Source organism: Acomys russatus, chromosome 14 (assembly GCF_903995435.1).
Source record: "Acomys russatus chromosome 14, mAcoRus1.1, whole genome shotgun sequence".
Taxonomy (NCBI): Eukaryota; Metazoa; Chordata; class Mammalia; order Rodentia; family Muridae; genus Acomys; species Acomys russatus.
This window is the reverse complement of record NC_067150.1, coordinates 35,917,264-35,944,003: the sequence shown is the minus strand read 5'-3', so window position 1 is coordinate 35,944,003 and position 26,740 is coordinate 35,917,264. Positions and strand designations below refer to the sequence as shown.

The 26,740-nt window shown below is 50.3% G+C and overlaps 2 protein-coding genes across 4 annotated transcripts; one reads left to right on the top strand and one right to left on the bottom strand.

Moving 5' to 3' along the window:
• Positions 1–1,735: 1,735 nt before the first annotated feature.
• Positions 1,736–7,770, bottom strand: Dpagt1 (dolichyl-phosphate N-acetylglucosaminephosphotransferase 1). Of its 2 annotated transcripts, XM_051156285.1 has the most exons (9): positions 7,455–7,770; positions 6,814–6,934; positions 6,338–6,551; positions 5,523–5,669; positions 3,207–3,291; positions 2,721–2,909; positions 2,333–2,420; positions 2,011–2,166; positions 1,736–1,930 (listed from the first exon to the last, which is right to left on the bottom strand). In XM_051156285.1, exons 1-9 carry the CDS (start codon positions 7,613–7,615, stop codon positions 1,865–1,867), a joined length of 1,227 nt encoding a protein of 408 aa, XP_051012242.1. In that variant the 5' UTR covers positions 7,616–7,770; the 3' UTR covers positions 1,736–1,864. The 2 variants fall into 2 exon arrangements, with proteins under 2 accessions (XP_051012242.1, XP_051012240.1); XM_051156283.1 differs by lacking the exon at positions 1,736–1,930 and having other exon boundaries at positions 2,019–2,166; positions 2,314–2,420; positions 7,455–7,769.
• Positions 7,771–16,196: 8,426 nt separating this feature from the next.
• Positions 16,197–26,740, top strand: C2cd2l (C2CD2 like). 2 transcript variants are annotated; one of them, XM_051156282.1, is made up of 14 exons: positions 16,197–16,958; positions 18,811–18,906; positions 19,741–19,860; positions 20,021–20,128; positions 20,225–20,341; positions 20,436–20,547; positions 20,678–20,786; positions 21,403–21,467; positions 21,731–21,858; positions 21,955–22,129; positions 22,797–22,898; positions 23,045–23,178; positions 23,264–23,549; positions 25,895–26,740. In XM_051156282.1, exons 1-14 carry the CDS (start codon positions 16,605–16,607, stop codon positions 26,104–26,106), a joined length of 2,118 nt encoding a protein of 705 aa, XP_051012239.1. In that variant the 5' UTR covers positions 16,197–16,604; the 3' UTR covers positions 26,107–26,740. The 2 variants fall into 2 exon arrangements, with proteins under 2 accessions (XP_051012239.1, XP_051012238.1); XM_051156281.1 differs by having other exon boundaries at positions 23,042–23,178.

The following is a 26,740-nucleotide window of genomic DNA, read 5'->3' as shown; positions in this document are numbered from 1 at the left end:
TCCTCTGATCTGGCAAAGGGAGGGCTTTTTTTTTTTTCCGGGGGAGAGGGGTATTTCAGGACAGTGATTTTTTGTTTTTGGGGGTTTTTTTGCTTTGTTTTTTGTTTTTCAGGACAGGGTTTCTCTGTGTAGCCTTGGCTGTCCTGGACTCCCTTTGTAGACCAGGCTGGCCTTGAACTCAGGCTATCCGTCTGCCTCTGCTTCCCGAGTGCTGGGATTAAAGGCGTGTGGCACCACGCCCGGCCCCGAAACAGTGGGTTTTTCTGTATAGCCCTGAATCTCATTCTGTAGATCAGGCTGGCCTTGAACTCAGATCCACCTTCCTCTGCCTCCCAAAAACTGGGATTAAAGGTGTGCAACATTGCCATCCAAGCTTTTGTTTGAGACAGGCTTTCTCAGAGTAGCCCAGGCTGTCCTCAAACTCAAGAGATCTGCCTGCTTCTGCCTCCCTAGTGCTGGGAGATAAAGGCGTGTACCAACCAGCATGGCTGCAAAGAGAAGGTTTAAAAGAAACCTCGCCTGGCGTGGTGGCGCACGCCTTTAATCCCGGCATTTGGGAGGCAGAGGCAGGCGGATCGCTGTGAGTTCGAGGCCAGCCTGGTCTACAAAATGAGTCTAGGACAGCCCAGGCTACACAGAGAAACCCTGTCTCGAAAAAAACAAAAGAAAAACAAACAAAAAAAAAAAGAATGAAACGAGAGCCGGGCGTGGTGGCACACACCTTTAATCCCAGCACTCGGGAGGCAGAGGCAGGCAGATCGCTGTGAGTTTGAGGCCAGCCTGGTCTACAAAGTGAGTCCAGGATGGCCAAGGCTACACAGAGAAACCCTGTCTCGAAAAACCAAAAAAAAAAAAAAGAATGAAACGAAAGCTCCTCAGAGTTTAATCCTAGCCAAAGCCGAGCACTGTGATTCTTTGTGCTACTATAAATTAGTACCTTAGGCAGGCATAGTGGCACAGGCCTTTAATCCCAGCATTTGAGAGGCAGAGGTTGGTAGATGTCTGTGAGTTTGAGGCCAGCCTGGTCTACAAAGAAAGTCCAGGACAGCCAGGGCTACACAAGAGAAAGCCTGTCATGGGAGAGGGGGGAAGGGGGAAGTTAATACTTTAATATTTATTCAACATGTTCTGTCTGGTCTTGGTTCTGTTACTTGGTTCTGTTGCAAGAAAGGGTCTGATGGAGCAGAGGTAAGTACCCTATCGGACTCTAACTCTTCCAAAATATCCTAAAATGCCCATACGAAAAACAAATATACCAGGCTGGGACTACCGTTCAGTGGTAGAGCACTTAAGTACAAGGAAGCCCTGGCCTCAGTCCTCAAGCACCTCAACCCGCTGAAAAGAAAAAACAAAAAGGGGGAGGAGTGGATATACCTACAGGAGCAAGCAAAAGGCAGTCCTTTATTGTCACTGTTTTGAGCACATGGCCCTGCCTCTGCTCTTCCCAATCAGAACACTTAATTTCATAGTCAAATGTGAGGTTTCCTCGGAGTATATGTTGCCCTAACTCTAGCCCTCGCCCAGGTTCTCTCTCGAGGTCCAGCGAATTCCTTTAGGGTTAGGGCTCAGAAAGTTGAGCTGTGACAATCTGCATAAAAGATCCCACAGCCCCCCCACCCCCACCAGACGGGACAGAAAGGGAGAGAGTGGTAAGCTGAAGAAAGCCGTAGGCGAAGTCCAACTAATGGACTAAGTCTGATAAGGTCCTCCAGGACGCCAGGAATCACAGATGGGAGAAAAACAAAATCTGAAAAAAACGAACAGTCGAGAGACCTGGACCAGAAGGCAGTCTTGGATCAGTGAGAGGTTGGCCCCGGGTGAGGTCCTGTGGAGACTGTGTGGTTAAGGGCGATCGTCAGGGAACTCAGACATCATAGAAAAGTCGGACAAGCTGGTACCGAATGGAGAAGGTGACAGCACTGCTCAAGACCTAGGAGAAACGGACTGGAATTAGAACCGAGGTGCGACAGAGACAGGGCAGTGTGCATAAGCCCCACCCTCTGCTTTTACCTGTAATAGCAGCAAGAGCAGTGTGAGGTTTCTCTCATGCGTGGGCCCAAAGACTTTAAGCAACAAGTTGATGAGGGTCATGTTGTTGCATTCAGTGAAGGCCCCGTCCTCACTTTCACCTCGGTGAACTGTCACTAGGCGGAGGCTCTCGGCTACCTGGAAGGACCAGAAGCGAAGGCAACTTCAGTGACATTTCATCAAGAATCTTCCTGATGTTTCCCAAACTCCCCCTTGGGCCTGGGAAAACCTAGGTTAACTCTTTTTTTTCCCCCTCAAGTTAAGGATGGCGGCCTGGGGCCTTACCTCCTTGCTACCTTGTTACCTTTAAAATAAAGGTGCCCAAGCAAGAGAGGTTCTTGGTCTTGAACTTGGAATAGCTCATCTCCAGTTTGCCTGTCTTAGTGTTGAGTCTGCAACAGGAAGATGATTTCACGTGATTGAATCAAAGAGCTTCTCCACCCTGTGGTTACTAGGAAGGGGACTGAGGACTTGAGCACTGAAGTTTCTTCCTACGTCCGGGAGAGCCAAACTGTTGTGAGCATCACACATGATGGGAGCAAATGAGCTTTGTAAAGGATCACATGCCACCCACAGACAGTTATCCCGTCTTCCCCCCACCCCACTCCTTTTTACACAGGAAACGTATGGGTCGGCTTTAGCTACCTCAAGCAAAAAGCTACAGTGACGCTCTCAAGCCCCACAACAGCTACCTGGGCATGCGGTGTCGAGGACAAGGGATGATATGAAAGAGCTGAGGCAGTGAGTACAGGAAGTTGACCACTTGTGGCATAAAGAAGAGCAGCATGGTCTTGCTGAAGTGTCCCAAGATTCCCACCACAGCAAAGGTCATGCCAGCAAAATAACAGAAGGTATCTCCCACAAACACCTGTGACGGGTACCTAGAAGGGAGAGAGGATCTGAGCCACGGCAGGAGTCATTACTGACCCTTTCTTTCACGTGACCCACACTCAGCAACAGGCTACTCCTGACCCTAAGAGATCTCTGCAGCATGAACACACACACACACCACGAATGCCTGTGTTCACACACACCAACACCAGGACCGGCGAACCACTCTGGGAAGACCCAGAGAATACCCAACAAGAGTATTTTAGACATCGGAAGCTGGGTTATGTCAAGACCATCTCTGCCGCACACACCAGTCACTTTCTCCTTATCCACAGAGGTCTACTTACCAGTTATGGTACAGCAATCCCAAGGTGGTGAAAAAAAATGGTATCATGAAGTAGAGGGAAAAGACATGATCATCCCGGTAGTCACCTTTGGAGCAGAGGAAAAAGAAGAAAGTCGGTACCTACCCTCCCTACGTTCCTTGGTCTCATCTGCATCCAATTTATGCTCCCAGCCATTGGGAACATCTCACCCAAGTCACTTTCAAGACTAACTCTACCCTATGCCGCCTCTGCTGGCCGCCAACTTCCTATATAGCCAAGCCTGGCCTCTACCTCCCATGTGCTGCGATTACAAGTACGTCGCCACCATGACCGCCTCTAACATCCGTGTCTCCCAAACAACTCCCAATACTCTATCACGTTCATCGAGCCTTCAAAAAAGCTAGTGATGAGCTGGAAAGAAGGCTCAGTGGTTAGAACTAGCAGCTGCTTCTGAGGTCCTAGTTCGATCCCCAGCACCCACATGGAAGCTCACAACCATTTATTACTGTAGTCTCATAGGATCAGATGATATTTTCTGGTGTACAGATTGACGTACATGCAGATAAAACATCCACATAAGTAAATATTAAAAAAACAAGCTAGTGACTCCAGCACTCAGGAGACGGAGGCAGGCGAATCTCTGAGTTCAAGGCCAGCCTGAGATACACAGTGAGTTCCAGGACAGCCAGGGCTACACAGAGAAAAAACAACAAAAGCTAGTGGTTGTCTTAAGTGTGGCTTAGAAATTCCAGCTGGGCCGGGTGGTGGTGGTGCAAGCCTGTAATCCCAGCACTTGGGAGGCAGAGGCAGGCAGATCACTGTCAGTTTGAGGCGAGCCTGGTCTACAAAGGGAGTCCAGGACAGCCAAGGCTACACAGAGAAACCCTGTCTCAAAAAGCCAAAAAAAAAAAAAAAACAGATTCCAGCTTGGGTTTGAATACCAGTTTTACTTTTTAGCTGTATGAATTTGAATATGACACTGAATTTCTCTAAGCTTCCATTTTCTCATCTATAAAACTGGGTAATGCCAGTTACATAGAGTCATCATTTGATGTAAATGAGATAATGCTTAAAAAGTGCTTAGCTTAAAAAAAAAAAAAGTGCTTAGCTTTAGCTGGGCGTAGGGGGGGTGCACTGGCCTTTCATCTCAGAACTTGGATCTCTCAGTTTCAGGGCTATGTGCTTCAGCCTCAGAACAAAACAGTGCTCACGCTTAATGAACACTTGTTGATGTTCATCAACTAAAGACAACCAGAAATGACAGAGAGTGAACTTGGACTCACTTAGAGACGAAGACGTCTGAAGTCACATGTGACAAGGAGTCGTAAGCCATTTCAGGCAAGGGCGCTATGAGGTGCTCCTGTTAGGGTCGGTTTGGGGTCATTTGGGAGAGGATGACAGGAAGTGGAGATGTGCTCTGAACTGGGAGCTCTCAGAAGGCACGAGTAAGTTTTAGTATTTTTTTGTTTAGTTTTGTTTTGGGAGGGGTTTGTTTCTGTCTTTTGTCAGGATATGGTTTCTCCATGTGTAACCCAGGCTAGTCTCAAACTCACAGACCTCTGCCTGCCTCCCAGGTTTGTTTGTTTATATATACACACACACACACACTTTTTTTTTTTTTTTTTTAAATAAGTAGGAAGAGTCAGGTGGTGGTGGCATATGCTTTTAATCCCAGCCCTCATGAGGCAGAAGCCGGCCGATCTCTGTGGCAGCCTGGTCTACAGAGATAGTTTCAGGATAGCCAAGGCTACACAGAGAAACTCTTGTCTCTTTTTTGGGGGGGGAGGGGGTTTGAGACAGGATCTCTCTGTGTTAGCCTTGGCTGTCCTGGACTCACTGTGTAGACCAGACTAGCCTGGAACTCACAGAGATCTGCCTGTTTGTGCCTCAGTGCTAGGATTAAAGGTGTGTACCTCCATGCCCGGCAAGAGTGACCCTTTCTATTGCTAGGATCCTGTGAAAGTAAATCCAGTAGAAACCATTGGTCCAGGCCAGCCTGGTCTACAAAGCGAGTCCAGGACAGCCAAGGCTAACATAGAGAACCCTTTCTCAAAGAAAAAAATAAAAATAAAAACACCAAAAAAAAAAAAAAAAAAAAAGAAAAAAAAAGAAACCATCCGTCCTGCTATGCATGACAATCAAGCTATAAATGACAGCATTGCTGTTTTTCTTTCTCATGCTTAATAATTCCTTACTGCAAAACTCCTGTTTGCAAAGTAAATATCTTCCACTCTAAAATGACTTTTGTGTTGTCCCCTTCCCCCAGGGATTCTCTAAAATCAGGCAAGTCCCTTAACATCTAGGCTTCTCTTTCCCCTGGTCCCCAGTCCCACCTACCTTCCAGCTCCACCAGGTTGAAGACAATGATAGAAGCAGAGATGACTAGTGACTGACCGGCCTCTAGGCCATTAATCCCTGCGAGGATGTTGATGGCATTGGTACAGAACACTGCAAGCAGTCCCATGTAGACATAGTACAGGATCCCTGGGGAGACACAGAATCAGTAGCGCGAGGAAGCAGGATTTGGATTGACTTATTATTTAATTATTCCTTGAGAGCAGACGGCAGGATGGATGAGCACCAAAAGGGATCTGAATAAGCAAGGCCTGGTAGCACAGGCCTGTAATTCCAACTGCTTGGAAGGCTGGCGATAGGAGGCTTACCAGTTTAAGGCCTGCCTGGACTAAGGTAAGTGCAAGGCAATTTATTGTGTGATCTTGTTTTGAACTTTTGTAAAGAGAGAGAGAGAGAGAAAAGAAGAGAAAGGAAAAGCTTTGATATAGCTCAGAGTGCTTGCCTAGCCAGCATGAGGAAGGAAAGAAGAGATAGAAAAAGAGAGAAGGGAAAAGAGAGAAATCTGAGCAGACACAGAAGCAGAAAAGGAATACTTTTTCCCTCAGAGATAGGGTTTCTCTGTGTAACCTTGGCTGTCCTGGACTCACTTTGTAGACCAGGCTGGCCTCGAACTCACACTGATCCGCCTGCCTCTGCCTCCCTGAGTGCTGGGATTACAGGTGCGTGCCACCGCCCGGGGCAGAAAAGGAATATTTGATGGAGAGATGGACCACCAGGAGAGGTCTTCTACTGGGATCTCAGAAGGGAGGGTACCCCGAAGTAGGTACCACAGGGGCAGTAGTGACAGGGCTACTCACCCAAGTCCAAATGCAGGCCGAGAATCCATCGGAAGGGCTTGGGCACCACAATGGTTGTATTGCCAAAGTTAGTGAAATAGACCATGAGGAGAGGTAGTGAGGCAGCTGTGGGCAGCAGCAGTTTATGGCGCCAGCGCAGATTGAGTACGTCATCAGCGAAGCCCAGGAAGATCATGCAGCAGATGGCGAGGAGGGCACCTATTAGGGCCACAAACTGGGGAGGCTCGGGCAAGTCACGACTCAAGCCTTGTCCTATGCCGCCTTTCAAGAATTCCTCTCTCTCCCATTTTTTTTTTCCTTTCGGAGCTAGGATTGAACCTGGGGCCTTCCGCAGACTAGGGAAGTGCTCTACCACTGAGCTATATCACCAATCCCAGAATTCCTTTCTTGGGTCCACAAGCACCCTCCTTCCCAAATCCGAATAACCCCAACCCAAGCGCCCGGCCCCAGCCAACAGTCGCCACTAACGCACTTACTTCATGGTGGGGGAATGCCTTACACTGCTCCTCCACAAAGCAGCTCAGGAAGGGGAAGGGGATGAAGCAGAAGAGGATGATGAGGAAAACTGCACCGCTGATCACTCCCTGGGACTCTGGTCTGCAGCCCAGCAGCAAGGGCGGAGGAGGAGGAAGAAGAAAGGGGCGTGGTCACTCACTATAGTAGGGGTTTCCGTAAACCAGAGTGGCTTTCTTTCCAAGTATTTTGTAGTTTGTGACGGAGTAGGAAGTGTGCACAGGGGAAAGGATACCACTGCTGGAAGTCCTGATAGCCAAAGGTCCCATTACGTCCTTCCCAGAATAGATTACTTTTTGTTTTGTTTTGTTTTGTTTTTCGAGACAGGGTTACTCTGTGCAGCCTCGCCTGTCCTGGACTCACTTTGTAGACCAACCAGGCTGGCCTCGAACTCACAGCCATCCACCTGCCTCTGCCTCCCAGAGTGCTAGAATTAGAGGCGTGCTCCACCGCGCCCTGCCAGGATAGATATTTCTATCGCCTTCCAGAGTTCTGGGTTGCCTGAGTTAGCTCTCCGGCCAGCGCAAAGCCAAGCACCGCAGCCCTCGCCCCTGCACAACCTAGTCCCCTAACCCAGGACACTCGTGTGCCTGCGGTTACTCACATCTGCTGCCGGCTGAGCTTGTTGAGGTCCTGGCCACAGAGGCGCGCGGCGATAAAGTGGCTACGGAAGGCAGGGATGAGGGTGACAGTGGCCACAAATCCCAGCAATGAGCCGATCAAATTCACCAGCAGCGGCAGCGGCAACTCCGGGAAGGCCCACATGGTGACCTGCCAGGGGCCGCCGCTCCGCCGCCTACTCTGCTAACTGGCAAGCCGGGGACACTCCCGAGGCCTCGGCAGCCGGCAGTGCCGCTCCCTACACGCAGAGTACTCCCGCTCCAGCAGGAACAAAACCCAACTATGACCTGACCCTCCCTTCTGACCCGCAAGAGGCTCTATGAAGCAACCTCGGCTCTGCCCCGCTGCACCTACCCATTGTTTCCACCCGGATCTTAATTGCAAAAGAACTATCCCTGCTGAAGACCGAGGCACCATTTTTGAAAAGGGCACTAGAGACAGACGGGTGGTGTTATCTTAAACCAAACTTTTGTTCTAGAGGAGCGGCATCGTTAGAGTTTTTGGAAACTCAACTGAAGAAAACAGAACGGAGACTCTCGAAACATCAAATTGTACAGCTCAGAAAGGAAATACGCTTTGCCCTGTTCCAACATGAACGCTGCCTTGTATGAACCACGTGGTTGACACCGCTTGTTCTATGGTTCCACGTCGTCCCCCGCAGGTCCGGTTTAAAGGGCTAGCAGCCTGAGTTCAATCTGGGATGCCCTGGGGCTGGAAATACGGCTGCAGAAAGGCGGCAGCGGTCAGGAGAGATGAGAGCGTGGAACCACACCTGCTCTTTGCAGGAAAACTGTTGCTCACACTTTAGGAAGCCGAGGTTAACACTGTTTCCAGAAACGCAGCCATAATTTGAAGAGATTTTATAAACTCGAAAGCTCAGACACTCGAAAAGCCCCTCCCACTACTTTTTTTTTTTTTTCATTTCTCTCCCCCTCCCCCACTACTTTTCTTGTTCACGATCCAGGTACTTTCCCCTCAACATCCCACCTACCTTCTGCCTCCACTATAGCAGAGTGTTGCTGGGCAACCTACCGCTGCGTTTCGCCACTGAGGGAGCTGTTTGTGCGTTGGATTTAAGCAGGAACTTTAACTTGGTGTTGGATCACAGCACTGTGTCAAGATCTCAAAACACGAGACAGAAACTGAGGCATTGGAAAGAACTGAGGCAGGAGGGCATGTCCATACCACCGATGAGCTTGTGGGTCTCCCAGTTAAGTTTCTTTTCCCAAGTCACTTGCCTTTTGACACCTGTGCCTCTGCAAGTAGTTGTTTGCTGGATTATTGTTCTCTTGGTGGCAAATGTTTTCCGTTCCTCAGAGAGGAATCCACTACAGAGAGTCAGGGAGTTGACAATAGCAGGACATTTTGTCCATCACTTTTGAATACTGCACACTCCTAGAGTAAGGATGCAGTTAACACTTTTTAGGTCAGAGATAGCCTTTCCCTTTCCTCACAACCAGCTTTGAAGGGGCAGGAGAGAAGGCTCAGTGATTAAGAGCAGTGTCTGCTTTTCCTTAGTGCGGGAAGGAGTAAGCTTTGTCACAGGTGGGAGCAGTCTTGGCGGGCTTTACCCTTGGGGCACCCCATGAATACCTTGTGACAGACTGAGTGGAGCCATCCTGGGTCTGGAATTCAGGAAGCAGACCTGGGACCCCACCTGGACTATTGTCTTTCTAATGGACCCTCACCTGGAGAAGGAGCCGGTCCTTCCCACGTGACTGAAGGAGTTGGGGAAGAGAGAATAACAAAGTCGGCTGCAGAGAGAGTGCGGGGGCAGCGGATGAGCTGGACCAGCACGCAGGCCAGAGAGACACCTAAGGACCCGTCCCGTGGAACGGCTACCGGAAGGTTCACTCTTTTGTCCCTTTAACCTTTTTCCTTCTTGTATAAGCTAGTTGGGTTGCATAATAAAGTTTAATTGCTAAGAAACAGAGTCAACACCAAAGTCCCAGGTTCAATTCCCAACTCCCACCGGGCAACTTACAACTGTCTGTAACTCCAAGACATCTGACACCTTATTCCAATGCATATAAATAAAATAATTTTAAAAAACAAGTGTGAAGGCCCAATGTCACTCGGAGAAAGGATAGCGGACTACCAAGAAGAGACCTGATAGCCTAGCACCATATTCATGGGGAGGAGGTCCCCTCGGTCACAGTCATAGGGAAGGGGGATTGGGGTGAAAGTGGGAGGGAGGAAGGAATGGAAGGATGCATGGGATGGGATAGAAAATGAGATGTAATATGAATTATTTTATTTTTCAATAAAAATGTGTTTAAAAAAACAGGTGTGAAATGTCCCTTCTATTTGACGAAGGCTCTTAACACTAAAAGCTCCATATGTCTGTCTGTCTATCTGTGTCTGTCTGTCTCTCTCTCTGCCTATCTGTCTCTGTCTGCCTCTCTCTCTCTCTCTCTCTCTCTCTCTCTCTCTCTCACACACACACACATACACACACTTAAGAGTATACTGGTTTGCTTCTCTGTGTGTGTACGAGTGCAAGCAAACACCAGGGAGGCAAATGTTTTGCTTTCCGCTGGTGTCCCCTGAGGCACAGGGCACAAAGATAATCTGTGTATAAGGCATCATCAAACACGATGAGTGAGTCATGTGCACATGGAATTGAGCGGATATTATCTTACAGTATTTCTGTGGCGAGAGGGGAATGGTCTTCCAAACCAGGAGATGCAGGGAACAGGTGGGAAGGCGGAGCTTGCAAGGTCCCCAGAGGAGGGAGCTTTCACCTATCTTGTTGATCAGAAGTAGGTTGAAACTCCCTGGAGGTGTGAGGGATAGTCTATATCTTTTTTTGTTTTTGTTTTTTTTTTTAATTTAGAGGCTAGTCCTAATAAAATTTCTTTTCCAACCTGGCTTAAGTCCTAAAATCTCTTTATGTCTTTCTTCTCCAGAGATCACGATCTCATCCACCAGCCACCCAGGAGGGTCTAAGGACTTGTTTAAAGACAAGAAAGACATTAGGGATTTATCAGCTGCATGGACCTGTTCTCATCAGATGGCATGCTGCTCCCTTGATTAACAGAGAAAGAAGGAAATGTCTGACTCACTTGAACCTTTGTGTCTAAAGCATGTGCCTGAATCCCGGAGAGCCATCACTGGACGCTGGGATGTACTGAATTGTGATTGTCCTGGGCCGGGCAGGCAGCATACATGTAAGCAGCCCCGAGTGCCTCCCAGTAAGCAAGGCCAACCCGCTATGAAATCAATTGCCTGTCAAAGCCTGGCTCAGAAATGTTTCAGCACTGTAAAAAGACCACAAAAGAGGACTGGAGAGATGGCTCGGCTCAGAGGTTAAGAGCACTGTCTGTTCTCCAAAAGGTCCTGAGTTCAATCCCCAGCAACCACATGGTGCCTCACAACCATCTACAATGAGATCTGGTGCCCTCTTGTGGCAGGCAGATGTACATGTGAGCAGAATATGTATAAATAACAATTAAATAAATATTTTTTTAAAAAAAGACCACGAGAGAACTATGCAAAGTATGGGGCTCAGGAACTTGCAAGGCCTGCCTGTGGCCCTGTTCTTTTTTTCTTTTCTTTTTTTTAAAGATTTATTATTATTAATTATCATCATCATCATCATCATCCAGTGCTCTGCCTGTGTATACACCTGCAGGCCAAAGAGGGAATCAGATCACGTATAGATGGTTGTGAGCCACCATGTAGTAGCTGGGAATTGAACTCAGGACTTCCAGAATAGCAGTCAGTGCTCTTAACCTCTGAGCCATCTCTCCAGCCCCCTGTGGCCCTGTTCTTTTCTTCTTTCCTTTCTCCTTCCATTCTGGCTAGTAAAAGTCACCAACTCGAAGTAAAACCCAACATTGCCCACTCCTTTGAAAAATGGACACACTGTAGAAAGCCCTAGTGCCCACTTGGCTGGCCTGGAACTTACTATGTAGAGCAGCAGCGTGACCTGGAGCTGGCATTACACCACGCCTGGCTGAGCATACTGATTCTTAAACTTGACTGACAATAGGTGTTCTAGAGAGGTTGGGAAAGACGATCAGATTTCTGAACAGGCAGAAATTCCAAATATTCCTACAAATAAAGGGAGGAGAGTATGTATTCAGGCGATACAATTTTTCTTCTTTCAAGAGCTAGGTCAAAGCTGGGTGTAGTGGTGCACACCTTTAATCCCAGCACTCGGGAGGCAGAGGCAGGCGGATCGCTGTGAGTTCGAGACCAGCCTGGACTACAAAGTGAGTCCAGGACAGTCAAGGCTACACAGAGAAACCCCGTCTCGAAGGAAAAGAAAAAAAAAAAAGAGCTAGATCAAAATGAATACTAACAGAGGTCAGCCTGAAATTTAAAATGCATGGTAATCATCAACTCAGATTTATATGGCTCATGATATTTGTCCTAATGTTCTTTGTAGTGGATGTCTTGACTTCTCTAATTTCTGTTTCTTTGTTTGATTTGAGAGTGTGGGGGGGCACAAAGGGGGGAGACTGGCTCTCTTTATGTAGCCTAGATTGATCTTTTTTGTTTGGTTGGTTTTTGTTTTGGTTTTGGTTTTTCAAGACAGGGTTTCTCTGTGTAGTCATAGTTGTCCTAGACTCACTTTGTAGACCCGGCTGGCCTCGAACTCACAGTGATCTGCCTGTCTCCGCCTCCCAAGTGCTGAGATTAAAAATGTATGCCACCTTATCTGGCTCCCTAGATTGATTTTGAACTCAGAATCTGCCTCTGCCTCTCATGAGCATGCTGAGATTATAGGTCTCAGCCACCATGCCCTACCCGAAGGAAAGCTACCTTCTGAGGTGATCTGAGCCTCAACCACTGAGGTACTACTTATTGTATGTCTCCTTGATGTGGCCTTTTTAAATTTATTTTTGTAGTGCTGGAGACGGAACCCAGGGGCTCTACCATTGAGCTATATCCCAAACCCTTTGGCCTTTCCATTAATACTTTTTTTTTTTCTCCCAAAACAGGGTTTCTCTGTGTAGCCTTGGCTGTCCTGGACTCCCTCTGTAGACTAGGCTGGCCTCGAACTCACAGAGCTCCGCCTGCTTCTGCCTCCCCAAGTGCTGGGATTACAGGCTTGTGCCATCTCACCCAGCTCCATTAAGACATTTTACATATTCCAAGCTGGGTTTGAATTTCCTAAGTAGTCCATATTACCACCCTGACCTTGAACTTCTGATCTTTATAACTTGCTTCTGCTTCCTGAGGGTTGAATCATTGGTGTGCACCACCATGCCTAGTGTACGCGGTGTGCGGGGTTGAACTCGGGGCTTTGTGTATGCTGAGTGATACTCACTAATTGAGCTGGACTTCCAGCTCCTAAATAACTGAGGTGGGGGAGTGGTGGTGCACCCCTTTAGTCATGGCACTGGGGAGGCAGAAGCAGGAGCACTTCCATGAGTGAAAGGGCAGTCTGATCTACAAATGAGCTCCAAGCCAGCAGGTAAGACCCTGTCTCAAAAGGCAAGACAAAACAAGAAAAATGACAACTGGCAAATCTCTTTGGTGCAAGTAACTCCTAAGTGCTACAGGAAATACAATGATTAAAAATGCAGTTACAAAGCTGGGCGTGGTGGCGCACGCCTTTAATCCCAGCACTCAGGAGGCAGAGGCAGGCAGATCGCTGTGAGTTCAAGGCCAGCCTGGTCTACAAAGTGAGTCCGGGACAGTCAAGGCTAACACAGAGAAACCATGTCTCAAAAAACCATAAAAACAAAACAAAACAAAAATGCAGTTACAGGGCTGGAGAGATGGCTCAGTAGTTAAGAGCACTGTCTGTTCTTCCAGAGGTCCTGAGTTCAATTCCCAGCCAACCACATGGTGGTTCACAACTATCTATAATGTGATCTGGTGCCCTCTTCTGGCCTGCAGGCACATATGCCAGCAGAATACTGTATAAATAAATAAATAAAGTCCAAAAAAAAAAAAAAAAAAAAAAAATGCAGTTACAGCTGGGCACAGTGGTGCACGCCTTTAACCCCAGCACTCAGGGAGGCAGAGGCAAGCTGATCTCTGTTAGTTCAAAGCCAGCCTGGTTTACAAAGCTAGTCTAGGACAGCCCAGGCTACATGGAAAAACCTTGTCTCGAAAACCAAAACTGCATTTGCTTCCTGATTGAAATTATGGCAAGAAGTTAGGATATATAAATACAGATTTATAAGGAAGCTGCGGAGAGAGGAGGGGGAGGAACCAAAATATCTGGATTATATAGTGAAAGGCCTCTGGGAGAAGGGAAGCCCCGCCCCTGGGCTAGGAAGGGAAGCCCCGCCCCTGGGCTGGGAAATTCAGGGTAAAGGGCGTGCAGGATATGCCAGCTAGGCTGTGCAGCAGATAAGACCAAGGGATGCCTGACACTAAGCAACTACTCTAGCATAACTCAGATGCATTCACTGAAGATAAATGATGTCGCAACCATTTCTATATTTTGAGTTTCCTGATGAGCGCTCATATAAACATCCAGCTAAACCATAAAGCAAGATGCAATCAGTACTCAAAGGCTACGTAAGGGGTGGAGGGGAGACGGGGAAACCAGGGGGTTGATATCAAGCAGGATCTGCAAGACGGGACAAATGTCCACTCAAAAACTTGCAGAAATAAACCTAAGATAGTGGAGAAATGCCCCTCTCCCCCCTTTTGAGATAAGGTGTTAATGTACAGCTTTAACTGGCCTTGAATTCTCGATGTAGATCAGGCTGCCAACAAGTGATGGAGACCAGCCTGTCTCTGCCTCCTCCCTGCCTCCCACCCTTGTCGCCCCATCATCACGCCCCACCTCCCCAGTTCTGGAACTAAAGGCATCAGCCACCATACCTTGCTTCCCTATATATTCCAGGCTGACCTTACTCAGCCTCGGAGTGCTGGGCTGGAAGGTGAGTGTATCTCTTCTCCTTTCCCCTCTCCCCTCCCCCATTGCCAGAGAACAATTGTTCAGAGGTCTAAATGGACCTCAGGAAGGGTTCTTGGTGGAGAAGGGCCTTGCATTTCTACATTTTCTTCCATCATTTGTTTCCCTGATGAATAAATAGCCTTTCTCCCCACTGACTATTTCCTCCTAGGTTATATATACCCAGAGTTCTCTCCGCCCTTGAGGCCATGCCTTTTGCTCTTAGATTAAAGACTGAGACTCTTGGGGTCTCCATTAGCTTTGGAGTTCACTGTGCATGGTCAGGGGCACAGCAAGGTTGCCTCATCATCTCACGTCTGCCCATCATTCCTTGCAGTGAAATCGGGGCTATCTCCAGCTACAACATAACCTTTCCTCTTCTGGGTCAGAGACTGTTGCTGACCTTCAGTGTTTCACCTAGCCCCACAACCCTAGACCTTGTAAAGCACTGTTTACTCTCATAGGCTTGTTCGTTAGACAAATGGATTTGAAAGACGTTTAACATCTCCTCAATCCTGTCTTGTGTTTAGAAGCAACTGTGTCAAAGACCTCACCATATGTCATGAAGAAGGGCTCTTATGCACTAGAACACCTCTGAATCCTTTTGTCTCCTCCTCCTCCTTCTCCTCTGAATCCTTTTTAAAAATTTGTTTATTTATTATTATGTATAGTGCTCTGTTTGCATGTACACGTGCAGCCCAGAAGAGAGCATCAGATCACTTTATAGATGGTTGTGAGCCACTGTGTGGTTGTTGGGAATTGAATTCAGGACCTCTGGTAGAACAGACAGTGCTCTTAACCTCTGAGCTGTCTCTCCAGCCCTTCCCCTGATTCCCAAGAAAGATGAGCTTCAGTCTTCCAATGATCTAAAGGAAAGGGTACAGCTTGAGGCAGTCACTTGCATAGTGTTCCTAGAACACCGTCTCTTTGGAGTTGGGTGGCATATCGTATATTTGGTTTGTGGGGTGGAGTTCGCTTGTGACAAGGTCTCATCCATGTTGGTTTCAAACTCCTGGGCTAATGTATCATCCTGTCTCAGCCTCCCAAGCAGCTAGGACTCCAGTCAGGTGGCACTGCACGAGCTGCCACATATTTGGATGAGAGTCTTTTAACCAAATCTATTGATAGTCCAGTGCTACAATGCCAGCTCTCTTCTCATTACCATCCCTTCTACACGTGCTCCACAGGCAAGAGCTGTTACTATGGAAATGTATTATTTTTAAAAACAGATTCAGCCCTGGGCTTGGGAAATATCTAGAGAACAAACCCACGCAAGCAAGGAGGTTCATGGGGCGCCGGGTGGGGGTAGCGCGCGAGGTGGGGGGCGGGGTTCCTGAAGCCTAGCTCCTAGGGAAAGGAGAACGATGGTAGTGTTCTGTTCTCAACTTTTTACTTGGTTTAGGTTGGCTTAGGTTCATTGTTCTCGCCGTTGGTAACTGCTAGACTTTTACCAGGCACCTCTATCTATCTAGAGGCGATACCTTACCCCCTCCGTTCCCAGTGGCTAGCTTCAGTCAAGGAGTAAGATCAGAAGATGCTGAGCTAGGAGGTGTTGGAAGTGGGTGATGATTTCCACAGGGGCCAACTCATTCTTAACCCCACAGCCGCCACCACCTGCAGAAATCTAAGAAGCATAGGGGAAAGCAGGCGGGATCTCAGATAAATGAAGCTCCCTAGCCTGGTAGCGAAGGGGTGCGCCCGGATTTCAGGACGGGGCGGTTCGGTTAAAGACTCCGCCTATTTTCCTCCCGGAATCCTTTACGTGTGCGGCTTCAAGCCCCCGCCCTCCTCTAGGCTTTAGGCGCCCAGCTGGCTCGGCCCCGCCCGGCGAGGGCGCGGCTCCTTTAAGGGCGGGTGGGGGCGGGGCGCCGGCGGTGTTGTCAGTGTCAGTTCTGCGCACGCAGACCTCCTGGAGCCGGTGCCGGCCCGCGAGCCCCAGTGTTTCTGCAAACTGGTCCCCGCCGGGGTCTGGCGGGGCCCGCGCCGTGGGAGGAGTCGGGTGCTGGCTGGCTGGCGACTAGCTAGGGTCACCGCCGGTCCTAGCGACCCGGATCCCCGGCTACAGAGACAGAGCCCGGGCGTTGCTACCCGGGAGGACCTCTTCTCTATCCGTGGCACCTACTGGTCCTGGGATCTCGGCAGCGCCGGAGAGCCCCGGAGCCCGCGCGCTCAGCCCCGGGGGAGCTCGCCCACGCCCCGCGGTCCATCCGGGCCATGCTCCCCCGGGGCAGCGGCTGAGCCGGAGCCGAGACCCGAGCCCGCGGGAGCATGGATCCTGGCTGGGGGCAGCGGGACGTGGGCTGGGCGGCCCTGATATTCCTCTTTGCCGCCTCGCTGCTCACGGTATTGGGCTGGCTGCTGCAGTATGCCCGGGGTTTGTGGCTGTCGCGGGCCGGTGGGGGCCGAGACTCCCGACCTGCTTCAGCCTCCGAGCCCGGGGGTTCACTCCGCGAGCTGGGTGTGTGGCGTTCGCTGCTGCGTCTGCGGGCGACCCGGACTGGCGCCCCCGAGGAAGCCGGCGTCAGAGGCCTCCTGGCTTCGCTCTTTGCCTTCAAGTCTTTCCGGGAGAACTGGCAACGGGCTTGGGTGCGAGCCCTGAATGAACAGGCCTGCAGGGACGGGGTGAGTCGCACGGAGCCCCTGAGTCGTCCCTTTAGCTTTGCCTTCTAGGGAAGAGGTTGCTTATGTTAAGAGAGCTGGATTAGGGCTGGGGAGCAACTGGAGAACCCTATAGCTTTCTCTTTCAAATCATAGAAAAGCGTGCACGTTAGACTGGGGCTTGTAGAAGTCCAGTTATGTACCAAATTTTCTATTTTTATGGGCAGTATATTCTGGTTCCAAACCCAGTACAAGTTTCTGTTTCATAGCAACGCTAATCCGTGTGCCTGAGGGCACTTCCGCCTAGACTGAGCTGGCTGGGCCAAGAGAGACCGGTGCACCTGCGGAAGGAATTTGCCTGGTCCTCATGCCACCCCACCCAGTTAAGATTTCAGGCTCCCAAACCCTGGTGGTCAGGTAGAACCCCCAGGGTAACTGAATCATTTCTTCGTTTATCAGCAATTTCACTACCTCCAGGTTGGCCAGCAGTTGAAGGGAAAGGATCTCAGCTAAAGGACGAATTGATAACCTACGTCCTTTCTAATAAATGAACTTGGGCTGCCCCTTGAGGGTCAGTCATAAACCAGCTTAGCCTACCTCCCCGCCCACTGCACCATGGGTATCTGACCTCCCAGGAAATGGGCAGGAAACAGAGTCATGAGACTGAGGTTGAGTGGAAGGCAGAGGTCTCTCTTTTTCAGGACCATTTCCCTCGTGATGCAAGCAGCGTCTCTTGGCCCTCAGTCTGTCAGTTCCTTGCTCAGATGCCTCTCTCTGTGTTTCCAGCCATAAGAGCTTGGAGTCTTTGCCCTATTCATCCAGATGCCTAGAAACAGAAGTGGCCCTGAGAAGTTGTGTCCTGTTCCCTCTTCCCAGCTGGCCAGTTGACATCTGTCCCTTCACACATTGAACCCACTCCTCCAGCCTTCCTGTACTTTGTCCCTGGGTCAGAAGCCACTTGCTGGGGCAGCTGACTCAGCTGGACACTGGCCTCTCTTGCAAGGGGAGGAGAGATAGTCCCTAAGCACTGGTCTCCCCACTTTGGTGTGACTTTTGAAGGAGACAGCTACCATAGCAGGGAGGTTTTCCTCCCCCTGGTTTGCCAGGGAAAGTGAGTGAACTCTGTGAAAGTGTTTTCTCTGTCCCAAGCTTTGAGGACACATTGCCGTCACTCCTCAATTCTTCCATTCTGCTCTTCTCCACTGCTGTAGGATTAGGGAGTAGCTCTTTGGAGAGCTAAGCTAATCGGCTTTCTGTTCCCTAATACCCCTGCTGTCCACCTTAAGGAATTAACCAGGCCTGGGACCTCTGAGCTAGCTCCTTTTCTCCGAGGAGTCACCGCTAAGTCAGTCCTCGTTTCTAAGAATTTACCTAGGATGATACCTTTGACCATTCCACACCCAATTTGTTTGTGAAAAGGCTTAGCCTTATTTCTCCATCATCTTATAGCAAATGACACAACCATTTCATCCTTAGCCCAGCCCTGCCCAGCTACAGACAGCAACGAACGTGCCAAGTTTTGTTAGTTGTTATTTTCCTGTGATTAGAGTTTCTGTGTGCCTTAAGGACCTAGAATGAAGGGTTTGGTGAAGAGGAAATCGGGGAGAACAGAGAGGTTCCTGGGATTTGAAGAGGTATCCAAGGTACAAGACATGCTGGCCTCTAGGATAGTTCAGCCTCCAGGTCCTCAGCAGCCCCAGAAGCTGCAGGTCTCTGGAGATAGCGGGGCTTGAGGGAATACTTTCTGTCTCAAAGTCCTGAGCCAAGGAGTGCCCTGAGGCCTCTGCAGTGCTAGACTCCAGCCAGCAGTTGAGCAGACCAGCCCTGCAGGGGACAGCTCCAGAGACTTGATCTTGTGCCCACATTACTTCCTCAGAGCTCCATCCAAATCGCCTTTGAGGAGGTATCCCAACTCCCACCCAGAGCCAGCATTAGTCGTGTGACCTGCGTAGACCAATCAGAGCGTACCATGGTAAGGGTCTGGTGGGTGCTACCTGATGGGGCCAGGGTGAGCTGACCCCAAGGCTCCTTTTTAGTCTGAGGGTTCCTTTTTGTTGTTGTTGTTGTTTTTGGTTTTTTGAGACAGGGTTTCTCTATGTGGCCATGGCTATCCTGGACTTGATCTGTTGACCAGGCTGGCCTTGAACTCACAGAGATCCACCTGCCTCTGCTCCCGAGTGCTGGAATTAAAGGTGTGGGCACACCACACCAGGCCTAGTCTGAGGGTTCTTTCTTTTTTCCTCCCCGAGACAGAATTTGTGTGTGTGTGTGTGTGTGTGTGTGTGTGTGTGTGTGTGTGTGTAGCCTTGGCTAGACTAACTTTGAAGACCAGGCTAGCATGTGCCACCATGCCCAGCTCAGTCTGAGGGTGCTTAATTTGGAGTTTCTGTGTGCCTTAAAGACCTAAGGGTTTGTTTCAGGAGGTCTGAGAATCTCACTAAAGTGATTGGCAAAGTGTGTGTGTGTGTGTGTTATGTCTGCCTTTTTTTCTAGGGAGAGGAATTTTAGCCCCCACCCCTTCCCCAAGACAGGGTTTCTCTGTATAGCCCTGGCTGTTCTGGAACTCACTCTGACAACCAAGCTGGCCTCGAACTCAGAGAGAGATCCACCTTCTGAACACTGGGATCAAAGGTGTGAGCCACCAGCACTCGGCTGAGTTTTTGGCTTTTATCTAATTCATTGAGAGGCATAGGGCCCCCAAAAGGTGACATCCCAGGGAAAGCAGAAGTGGGGAAGGGTCTCCTGAACCGCTGTAGGGCAGGGCTGAGCAAGTGTCCTCCTCAGTGCCTCATACCCACTGTTCCAGGTGCTGCACTGCCAGCTCTCCGCTGAGGAGGTGCGCTTCCCCATCTCTGTGACCCAGCAGTCCCCCGCTGCCGTCTCCATGGAGACCTACCACGTCACTCTGACACTGCCACCAACCCAGGTGGGGGGAAATGTGGGAAACTGAGTTAGTTGGGCAGGGGGGGCGGTTGAAGCGGGGCCCAGCATTTTCTCTTTGGCTCATCTCTGGGATGAAATTTGGAGAGGAAGGGTCTTTGGAAGAATGGGGCAGGTCGTTTAAATCCTCTTGTTCTTGTCTGCAGTTGGAAGTCAGCCTGGAGGAGATCCCAGATGAGGGGCTGCTGGTGTCATGGGCCTTCACTGACCGCCCAGATCTCAGCCTCACGGTGCTTCCTAAGCAGAGCAGGGAGGTAAGCAGGGGGCTGGGGGGGGGCGGGCGCAGGCAGAGGTGAGGCTGAACGAGCAGTGCAACAGAGCAGGGGCTCCACCTCTTCTCCTCTCTGCAGAGGGATGAGGGACAAGCAGAACTTTCGACGGTCGAGGAACTGGTCAAGGATACTATAGTCAGCACGCAGCCCGCCATGATGGTCAACCTCAGGGCCTGCTCTACCCCCGGAGGCCTGGTGAGTGGACACCCAAAGGAAAAGATTTGCATGTACTCCACCCCCAGGATGCCATATCAAGATTATTGCTCTTTTTGCCTCCTTCTGCTCTTAGGTACCCGGTGAGAAGCCACCGATGACGTCCCAGGCCCAGCCATCCATCCCCAGACCTACCCGGTTATTCTTACGGCAGCTTCGAGCATCTCACCTGGGAAACCAGCTGGAGGGTAAGGCTTCTTTCTACTTGCCTTAGTGGAAGGGGGGGGTCCCTTTCCCTCTAGTCAAGGACACGGCTTCTCTGTTCCCTGGACTTCGTTTCTTCCGTCTGAATATCCTCTAACTTCTGTTTCCTTCCAGGCACTGAGGAACTGTGCTGTGCCGCCGAGCTCGATAACCCCATGCAAGAGAAATGGACCAAGCCCGTGAGGGCTGGTCCTGAGGTGGAGTGGACAGAGGATCTGGCACTGTAAGTCACGCCCTGCTCCCGTGGGCAGTCAGGATGAAGGAACCTTTGCAGTCAGCCCTGATTCCGGTAGCCTTTAGTACGGACCGCTATTGTATGCCAGAGCCTGGGGATACGGACAAGGAGTAGGTCCAGTCCTACCTCTGGGTGGATCACAGGCCTGAGGCAGGGACAGATGGGCAAGCGCACCAGTTGAGATTAATGCACTGCGTGCCATGGGCGTGCCTAGGTAGGGGACATGAAGTCTTCTAATGGACTGAAGACCTGGTGAGGCTTCATGGAAGAGGTATGTTTGAACCTTACCTTCAAGCAAGAGTAGTCTTCTTGACAGTGTGATCAGCTTGAAAACACAGACAGGGAGGGCAGCTTCAGACCCAGCGAGACACCAGGTGGAAGAGTGATGGGGAGCACCTGGCTGAGGAAAGTGGCTTCCACTCTTGACATGCTCCATGCTCCTGGGAAGATGGGCAGCTTGGAGGACGGGGTGGGCTGGAGTTGGTACTCTCTTCCGTAATTACCCACATCTCCATCTCTAGCCTTTGACTGACTGACTCAAGGGTCAGTTCAGTTTGCTAGGCTCCTCCTTCTTTTACCAAGCTGTTTGTCTTTTGGATTTCAGGGACCTGGGTCCCCAGAGCCGGGAGCTGACCCTCAAAGTGCTCAGGAGCAGCAATTTTGGAGAGGGTGAGTGTGGTGGGGCAGAAGGGGCACTTAAGAGTGGGTGCTGACGCCTTTAATCCCAGCACGCGGTGGGAGGCAGAGGCAAGCGGATCACTGTGAGTTCGAGGCCAACCTGGTCTACTGAGTGAGTTCCAGGACAGCCAAGGATACACACAGAAACCTTGTCTTGAAAAAACAAATAAACAAAAACCCAAAAATAACCCCCCCAAAAAACCAGAATGGGTCCTGCTCTTGGGCCCAGCTCACAGTGTCACCCTTGTCTCCAGCTGAACTCCTTGGCCAAGCCACACTGCCTGTAGGCTCACCCTCTAGACCACTGTCACGAAAACAAGTGTGCCCACTAACTCCAGGGCCCGGGAAATCCCTGGGCCCAGCAGCCACCATGACAGCAGAGGTGAGGCGGTGACCACTGTGGGGAGATGGGTAAGCAGCCTAGGCTGGGCAGTCTCTTGAGATCCTGATCCCTTGCTCTCTCCTCGCCATTTGGCAGCTGCACTATGAACAGAGCTCCCCTCGGAATCTGGGCACGCCCACCTCTTCCACCCCTCGCCCCAGCATCACACCTACCAAGAAGATTGAGTTGGACCGGACCATCATGCCCGATGGCACCATTGTCACCACCGTCACCACCGTCCAGTCCCGGCCCCGAGTAGATGGCAAATTAGGTAAAAGGGAATAGCTCTAGTCAGGGCCTTAGACCACAACCCGTTGCCTGACAAGGAAAGGAGGGGGGAAAGCCTTAGTGGCAGCGTGTCTTGTTCCTGATGTCCCGTTCTGACCCATCTGCTTCTTCCTCATCCTTGTCTCTCTGACTTTCCCCAGCGCCTCTCCATCCCGTCATCCATCCTCTCACCCTTCAGTACTTTGGACTTTCCTCTCCGCTTGCTCTAAGTTCCCACCTGTCTTTTTCCTTCCTTGAATCTAGCCCCAACTGGTTAATCGTCCCACCTCTACTCCCAACCCTGCAGTGGTCTCTGGGGAATTCTAGCAAACCCAGTGGCTTCTGTGGCACTTTTCTATCCCCAGTGGCCTTATATCACTTGTTGCATCTCTAGGGATCCTATGGCAATTTCTTTATCTCTAGGGGCCCCTAAACATTCTCCATATATGTTTGGTACCTCTCTATACCCTCAAGGGGTCCCCATGGCACGTTCCCACACTGTCCTTGGTTCCTGCAGCATCCTTTAGAGTCTTTTTAATCACCCTAGTGATTAATCCCCCTTAATCATCCTTGCCCTCTGAGTGGATCAAAGTCTGCATCTCTATAAAGATAGTTGGGGTGGGGCCATTCTAAAGCACCTCCCAGCTCACTGACCCTCCCCCACCCACCAGACTCCCCCTCCCGCTCCCCGTCCAAGGTGGAGGTGACTGAAAAGATGACAACCGTGTTGAGTGAGAGCAGCGGCCCTAGCAACACCTCCCACAGCAGCAGCCGTGAGTAGGGAAGGGGAATGAGTGAGCACTGGTGGTCCTAAGGCCCCTGTATGTAGTCAGGAGTGACTTTGGGTGGTGCAAGAGCAGTTCAGATCCAAGAAGGAGCCTGGTAGAAGTCAAGCCGTCTATCCTCTGTCCCCCAGCAGGGGAGAGCCACCTTTCCAATGGCTTGGACCCAGTAGCAGAGACAGCAATTCGCCAGCTGACTGAGCCCAGTGGGCGGGCAGCCAAAAAGACACCCACCAAGCGCAGCACGCTCATCATCTCTGGTGTTTCCAAGGTAACAGAGCTCTCGGGAGAGAGCTAAGATGGGGAGAAAGCCCTCATGGGTCATTCTTGCCCAATAAACCTGTCCCTTCTGGCAGGTGCCCATCGCTCAGGACGAGTTGGCACTGTCCTTGGGTTATGCAGCATCTCTGGAAGCTTCAATGCAAGATGATGCAGGAACCAGTGGTGGTCCTTCGTCACCTCCCTCCGACCCATCAGCCACATCCCCAGGACCCCTGGATGCCCTCTCCAGTCCCACAAGTGTCCAGGAAGCAGATGAGACGACACGTTCAGACATTTCTGAGAGGCCATCAGTAGATGATGTTGAGTCAGAAACAGGGTCTACTGGTGCCCTAGAGACTCGAAGCCTCAAGGATCACAAAGGTGAGGAGCGACGACAAGTTGTCCCCCTTACTGCTTTTTGAGAGGGCAGGGCTGAGACTGAGTCTGGCCTGGAACTTTCTATATAGCCCAGCCTAGCCTCAAACTTGTAATAATTCTTCTGCCTCAGTTACCCAAGTGCTAAATTCTAGGCATGGGCCACCACACTCGGCTGTCTACTGGTTTTTAATATCACCATATTGTAGTCTCAGTCCTACTAGGCGGCCTCAGCTAACTCCAGTCCATCAGAAAACTTGGTGCCTCGGTTCCTAGCTTGGATATGACAAAGGAGAGTGATAGCAAGGGAAGTGCCATGTTTCCCCCCATTCTGAGCTAAAGTGCTTGTTTGCTTTCACTTGTTTTTGCTGTTTGAAGATAGGGTCACATGTGGTCTAGGCTGGCTTAGATTTGCTGTATGCCCAAAGCTGGCCTCAAATGTCTGATCTTCAGGCCTTCACTTCCGAATTGTTAGGATTATAGCTTTTGGCAGCCAACAGTTTTTACTTACTGAGACATCTTTAACAATGTTTTGGTTTTTTTTTTTTTTTTTTTTAATGTGTATGGGTGTTTTGCCTAAATGTATATCTGTACATCACATGTGTGCCTGGTGCCTAAGGAGGTCAAACATTGTTGGATCCCATGGCTCTGGAGTTATAAACATTTATGAGCCACTTTGTGGATTCTGGGACTCAAACCTTGGTCCCCTAAGCAGCAAGTGCTCTTAGCCAATGAGCCATCTCTCCAGCCTCCTGCTGAGATAAATGCTGACTCTAGTTTTTGTTTGTGCGTTTGTTTTTGTTTTGAGACAGCATCTCACACTATAGCCAAGCTTGGCTCAGAGCTCCCTTGGGGCATGGTGGCTCACAATTATAATCCCAGCACACAGGAGGCTGAGGCAGGAAGATTGCTGTGAGTTTAAAACCCTCATATATAGCCTGGGTGTGGTGGTGCATGCCTTTAATCCCCGCATTCGGGGAGGCAGAGGCAGGCAGATATCTGTGAGGCCAGCCTGGTCTAGAAATCGAGTCCAGGACAGCCAAGGCTACACAGAGAACCCCTGTCTCAAAAAAACAAAACAAAGATTGTTCCTCTAAGCAGGTCATAGTAGCACACTCTTTAATCCCAGCACTCAAGAGTCAGAGGCAGGTGGATCTGTGAGTTCAAAGCCAGCAGCGTCTACAATGAGAGTTCCAGGACAGCAAAGGATACTCAGTGAGAGCTAGTTTCAGAAAGGAAGGAAGGAGAGAAAAGGAAAGAAAAAAAGAATTGTTCTTTTGAGCCAGGCATGGTGGCAATGCCTATAATCCCAGTTTGGGAGGCTGGAGCAGCAGTCTGAGTTGAAGGCAGTTTACAGGTCACATATTGATGCTGCCAAAGAAGGAAGGAAGGAAGGAAGGAAGTCATACTCCCTCTCGGAGTGACACGGGTTGCAAACAGTTTTTCTAACTTCAAAGGACAAAGAGTTTGCGCTGTCTTCACCCTTTGTCGACCAATGACCCTGTCGACTGTGATCTACTTATGATTTAAAAACTATCATGGTAGTCAATCCCACTGATATCTCAGTACTTGACAGTCTAAAGCAAGAGGTTGGCTGTGAGTTTAAAAATCAGCCTGGGTTATGTAATGAGTTCAAGGCCAGCCAGAGCTACAAATCCAGATTCTGCTTCCAGCAAAACTAACAAAAAAGAATCTTCGGCCAAGCATGGTGGCACATGCCTTTAATCCAGGCAGAGGCTTGCAGACGGATGTGAATTCGAGGCCAGCCTGGTCTACAAAGTGAGGCCAGGGCAGCCAAGGATACACAGAGAAATCCTGTCTGAGGGGGCAAAAAAAAAAAAAAAAAAAAGTCTTCAGTTTGTGGCTTGCATCACTTCTTGAGATAATGGACTCTTTGGTAAGTCAGAAGCCTGCTGTGTGAGCACCCTCCTCTCTCTTACTCACCTCTTTGAGGTTTCTCAACTCCCCCCCCCCCCAATGCAATATGTTAACCCACCTTTCTTTTTATGATTTGTAGGCTTTAAGGAACACCCTCTGTGCAGCCTTTGTCTTTCCACAGGAAGGAGGCTCACTCCCAGAGAGTCCTCCCAGAGCAGCAGGCCCTCCCTATGTTATTCCTCCTGGGGGTGGGTTCAGAAGCCTACAGATCCCTCCCCTAGGACTAAGTGTGTTCCTTCCTCAGGATGGGGGAAGGTTCTTTGTGCTTCCACTGCCTTTCCTGAGAAAGGCAGGCGTTAGATAAGAGGCTGTTTCCGTTCTTCATCCTCTGAACTAACATCCTAGGTCTTTTCTCCAGCTACACCCCAGCCCTGTGCCCCTTCATCTGCCTCAGTTTCCCTTCTTCCCCACAGTGAGTTTCCTGCGCAGTGGCACTAAGCTCATCTTCCGCCGGAGGCCCCGACAGAAGGAAGCTGGTCTGAGCCAGTCTCACGATGACCTGTCCAACACCACAGCCACACCTAGCGTCCGGAAAAAGGCTGGCAGCTTTTCTCGTCGCCTTATCAAGCGTTTTTCCTTCAAATCCAAACCCAAGGCCAACGGCAACCCCAGCCCCCAGCTCTGAGAGCCCTCCTGAACTAGGAGAGGGCAAGAGTTCTCTCAGTCCGTTCCCCACCATCCCCTTCCAGTACCCCTTCCCAGATTCCCAGTGCTGGGCCCAGGAAAGCCCTCGGGTTCTAAGAAGCCCCGGCACTCTGGGCTGTGGGGTGAGTTAGAAGGGTGTTTGACCTAGGAAGCATTTGAGAGGCGGCTGTACTTGTTGCTGTGGGCATAGAAAAGAGTTTGGCAGCTTGGGAGTAAGGGGCAGGCTCTGTTTTGGCATGTGTGGGCATTCTTCAGAAGCCTGTGCCCTCTGCTGGTATTGCCCCCAGGGAGGAGCCCCAGGGCACTGTCTCCTCAGCAGACCCTTCTCCTTTATTTATTCTCTTTTCTATTTATACTTGTGGTCTGGGACCCTTGGCAAACAGATGATAGAGGGCATCTCTCTCCCAGGGGACCCTTTTCTGTCCCAGGAGGATAAGGCAGTTCCCAGGAGGGGTTTCTACTCCTCCCTTGGGGGTCCTCACTTAGACCAGCACCAATGTCTGCCTTCTTCGGAAGGCATTGGCAGATCATAGGAAGCCCGGCTAGTGCCCGGGATTTGGGGGGCCGGTACTCCCCACCTCCCTACCTCCCACACCGCTCCTCTTCTCTCTTCT

Coding starts and splice junctions, on each gene's coding strand:
- Dpagt1 (XM_051156285.1), bottom strand. CDS start 7,615: ATGTGGGCCTTCCCGGAGTTGCCGCTGCCGCTGCTGGTGAATTTGATC. Junction 2,421..2,720: donor CCTCGACACCGCATGCCCAG/GTAGCTGTTGTG, acceptor TTCCTGTTGCAG/ACTCAACACTAAGACAGGCA. Junction 1,931..2,010: donor TGCTCTTGCTGCTATTACAG/GTAAAAGCAGAG, acceptor CGTTTCTCCTAG/GTCTTGAGCAGTGCTGTCAC.
- C2cd2l (XM_051156281.1), top strand. CDS start 16,605: ATGGATCCTGGCTGGGGGCAGCGGGACGTGGGCTGGGCGGCCCTGATA. Junction 21,859..21,954: donor CAGCCACCATGACAGCAGAG/GTGAGGCGGTGA, acceptor GCCATTTGGCAG/CTGCACTATGAACAGAGCTC. Junction 23,550..25,894: donor AAGCCTCAAGGATCACAAAG/GTGAGGAGCGAC, acceptor TCTTCCCCACAG/TGAGTTTCCTGCGCAGTGGC.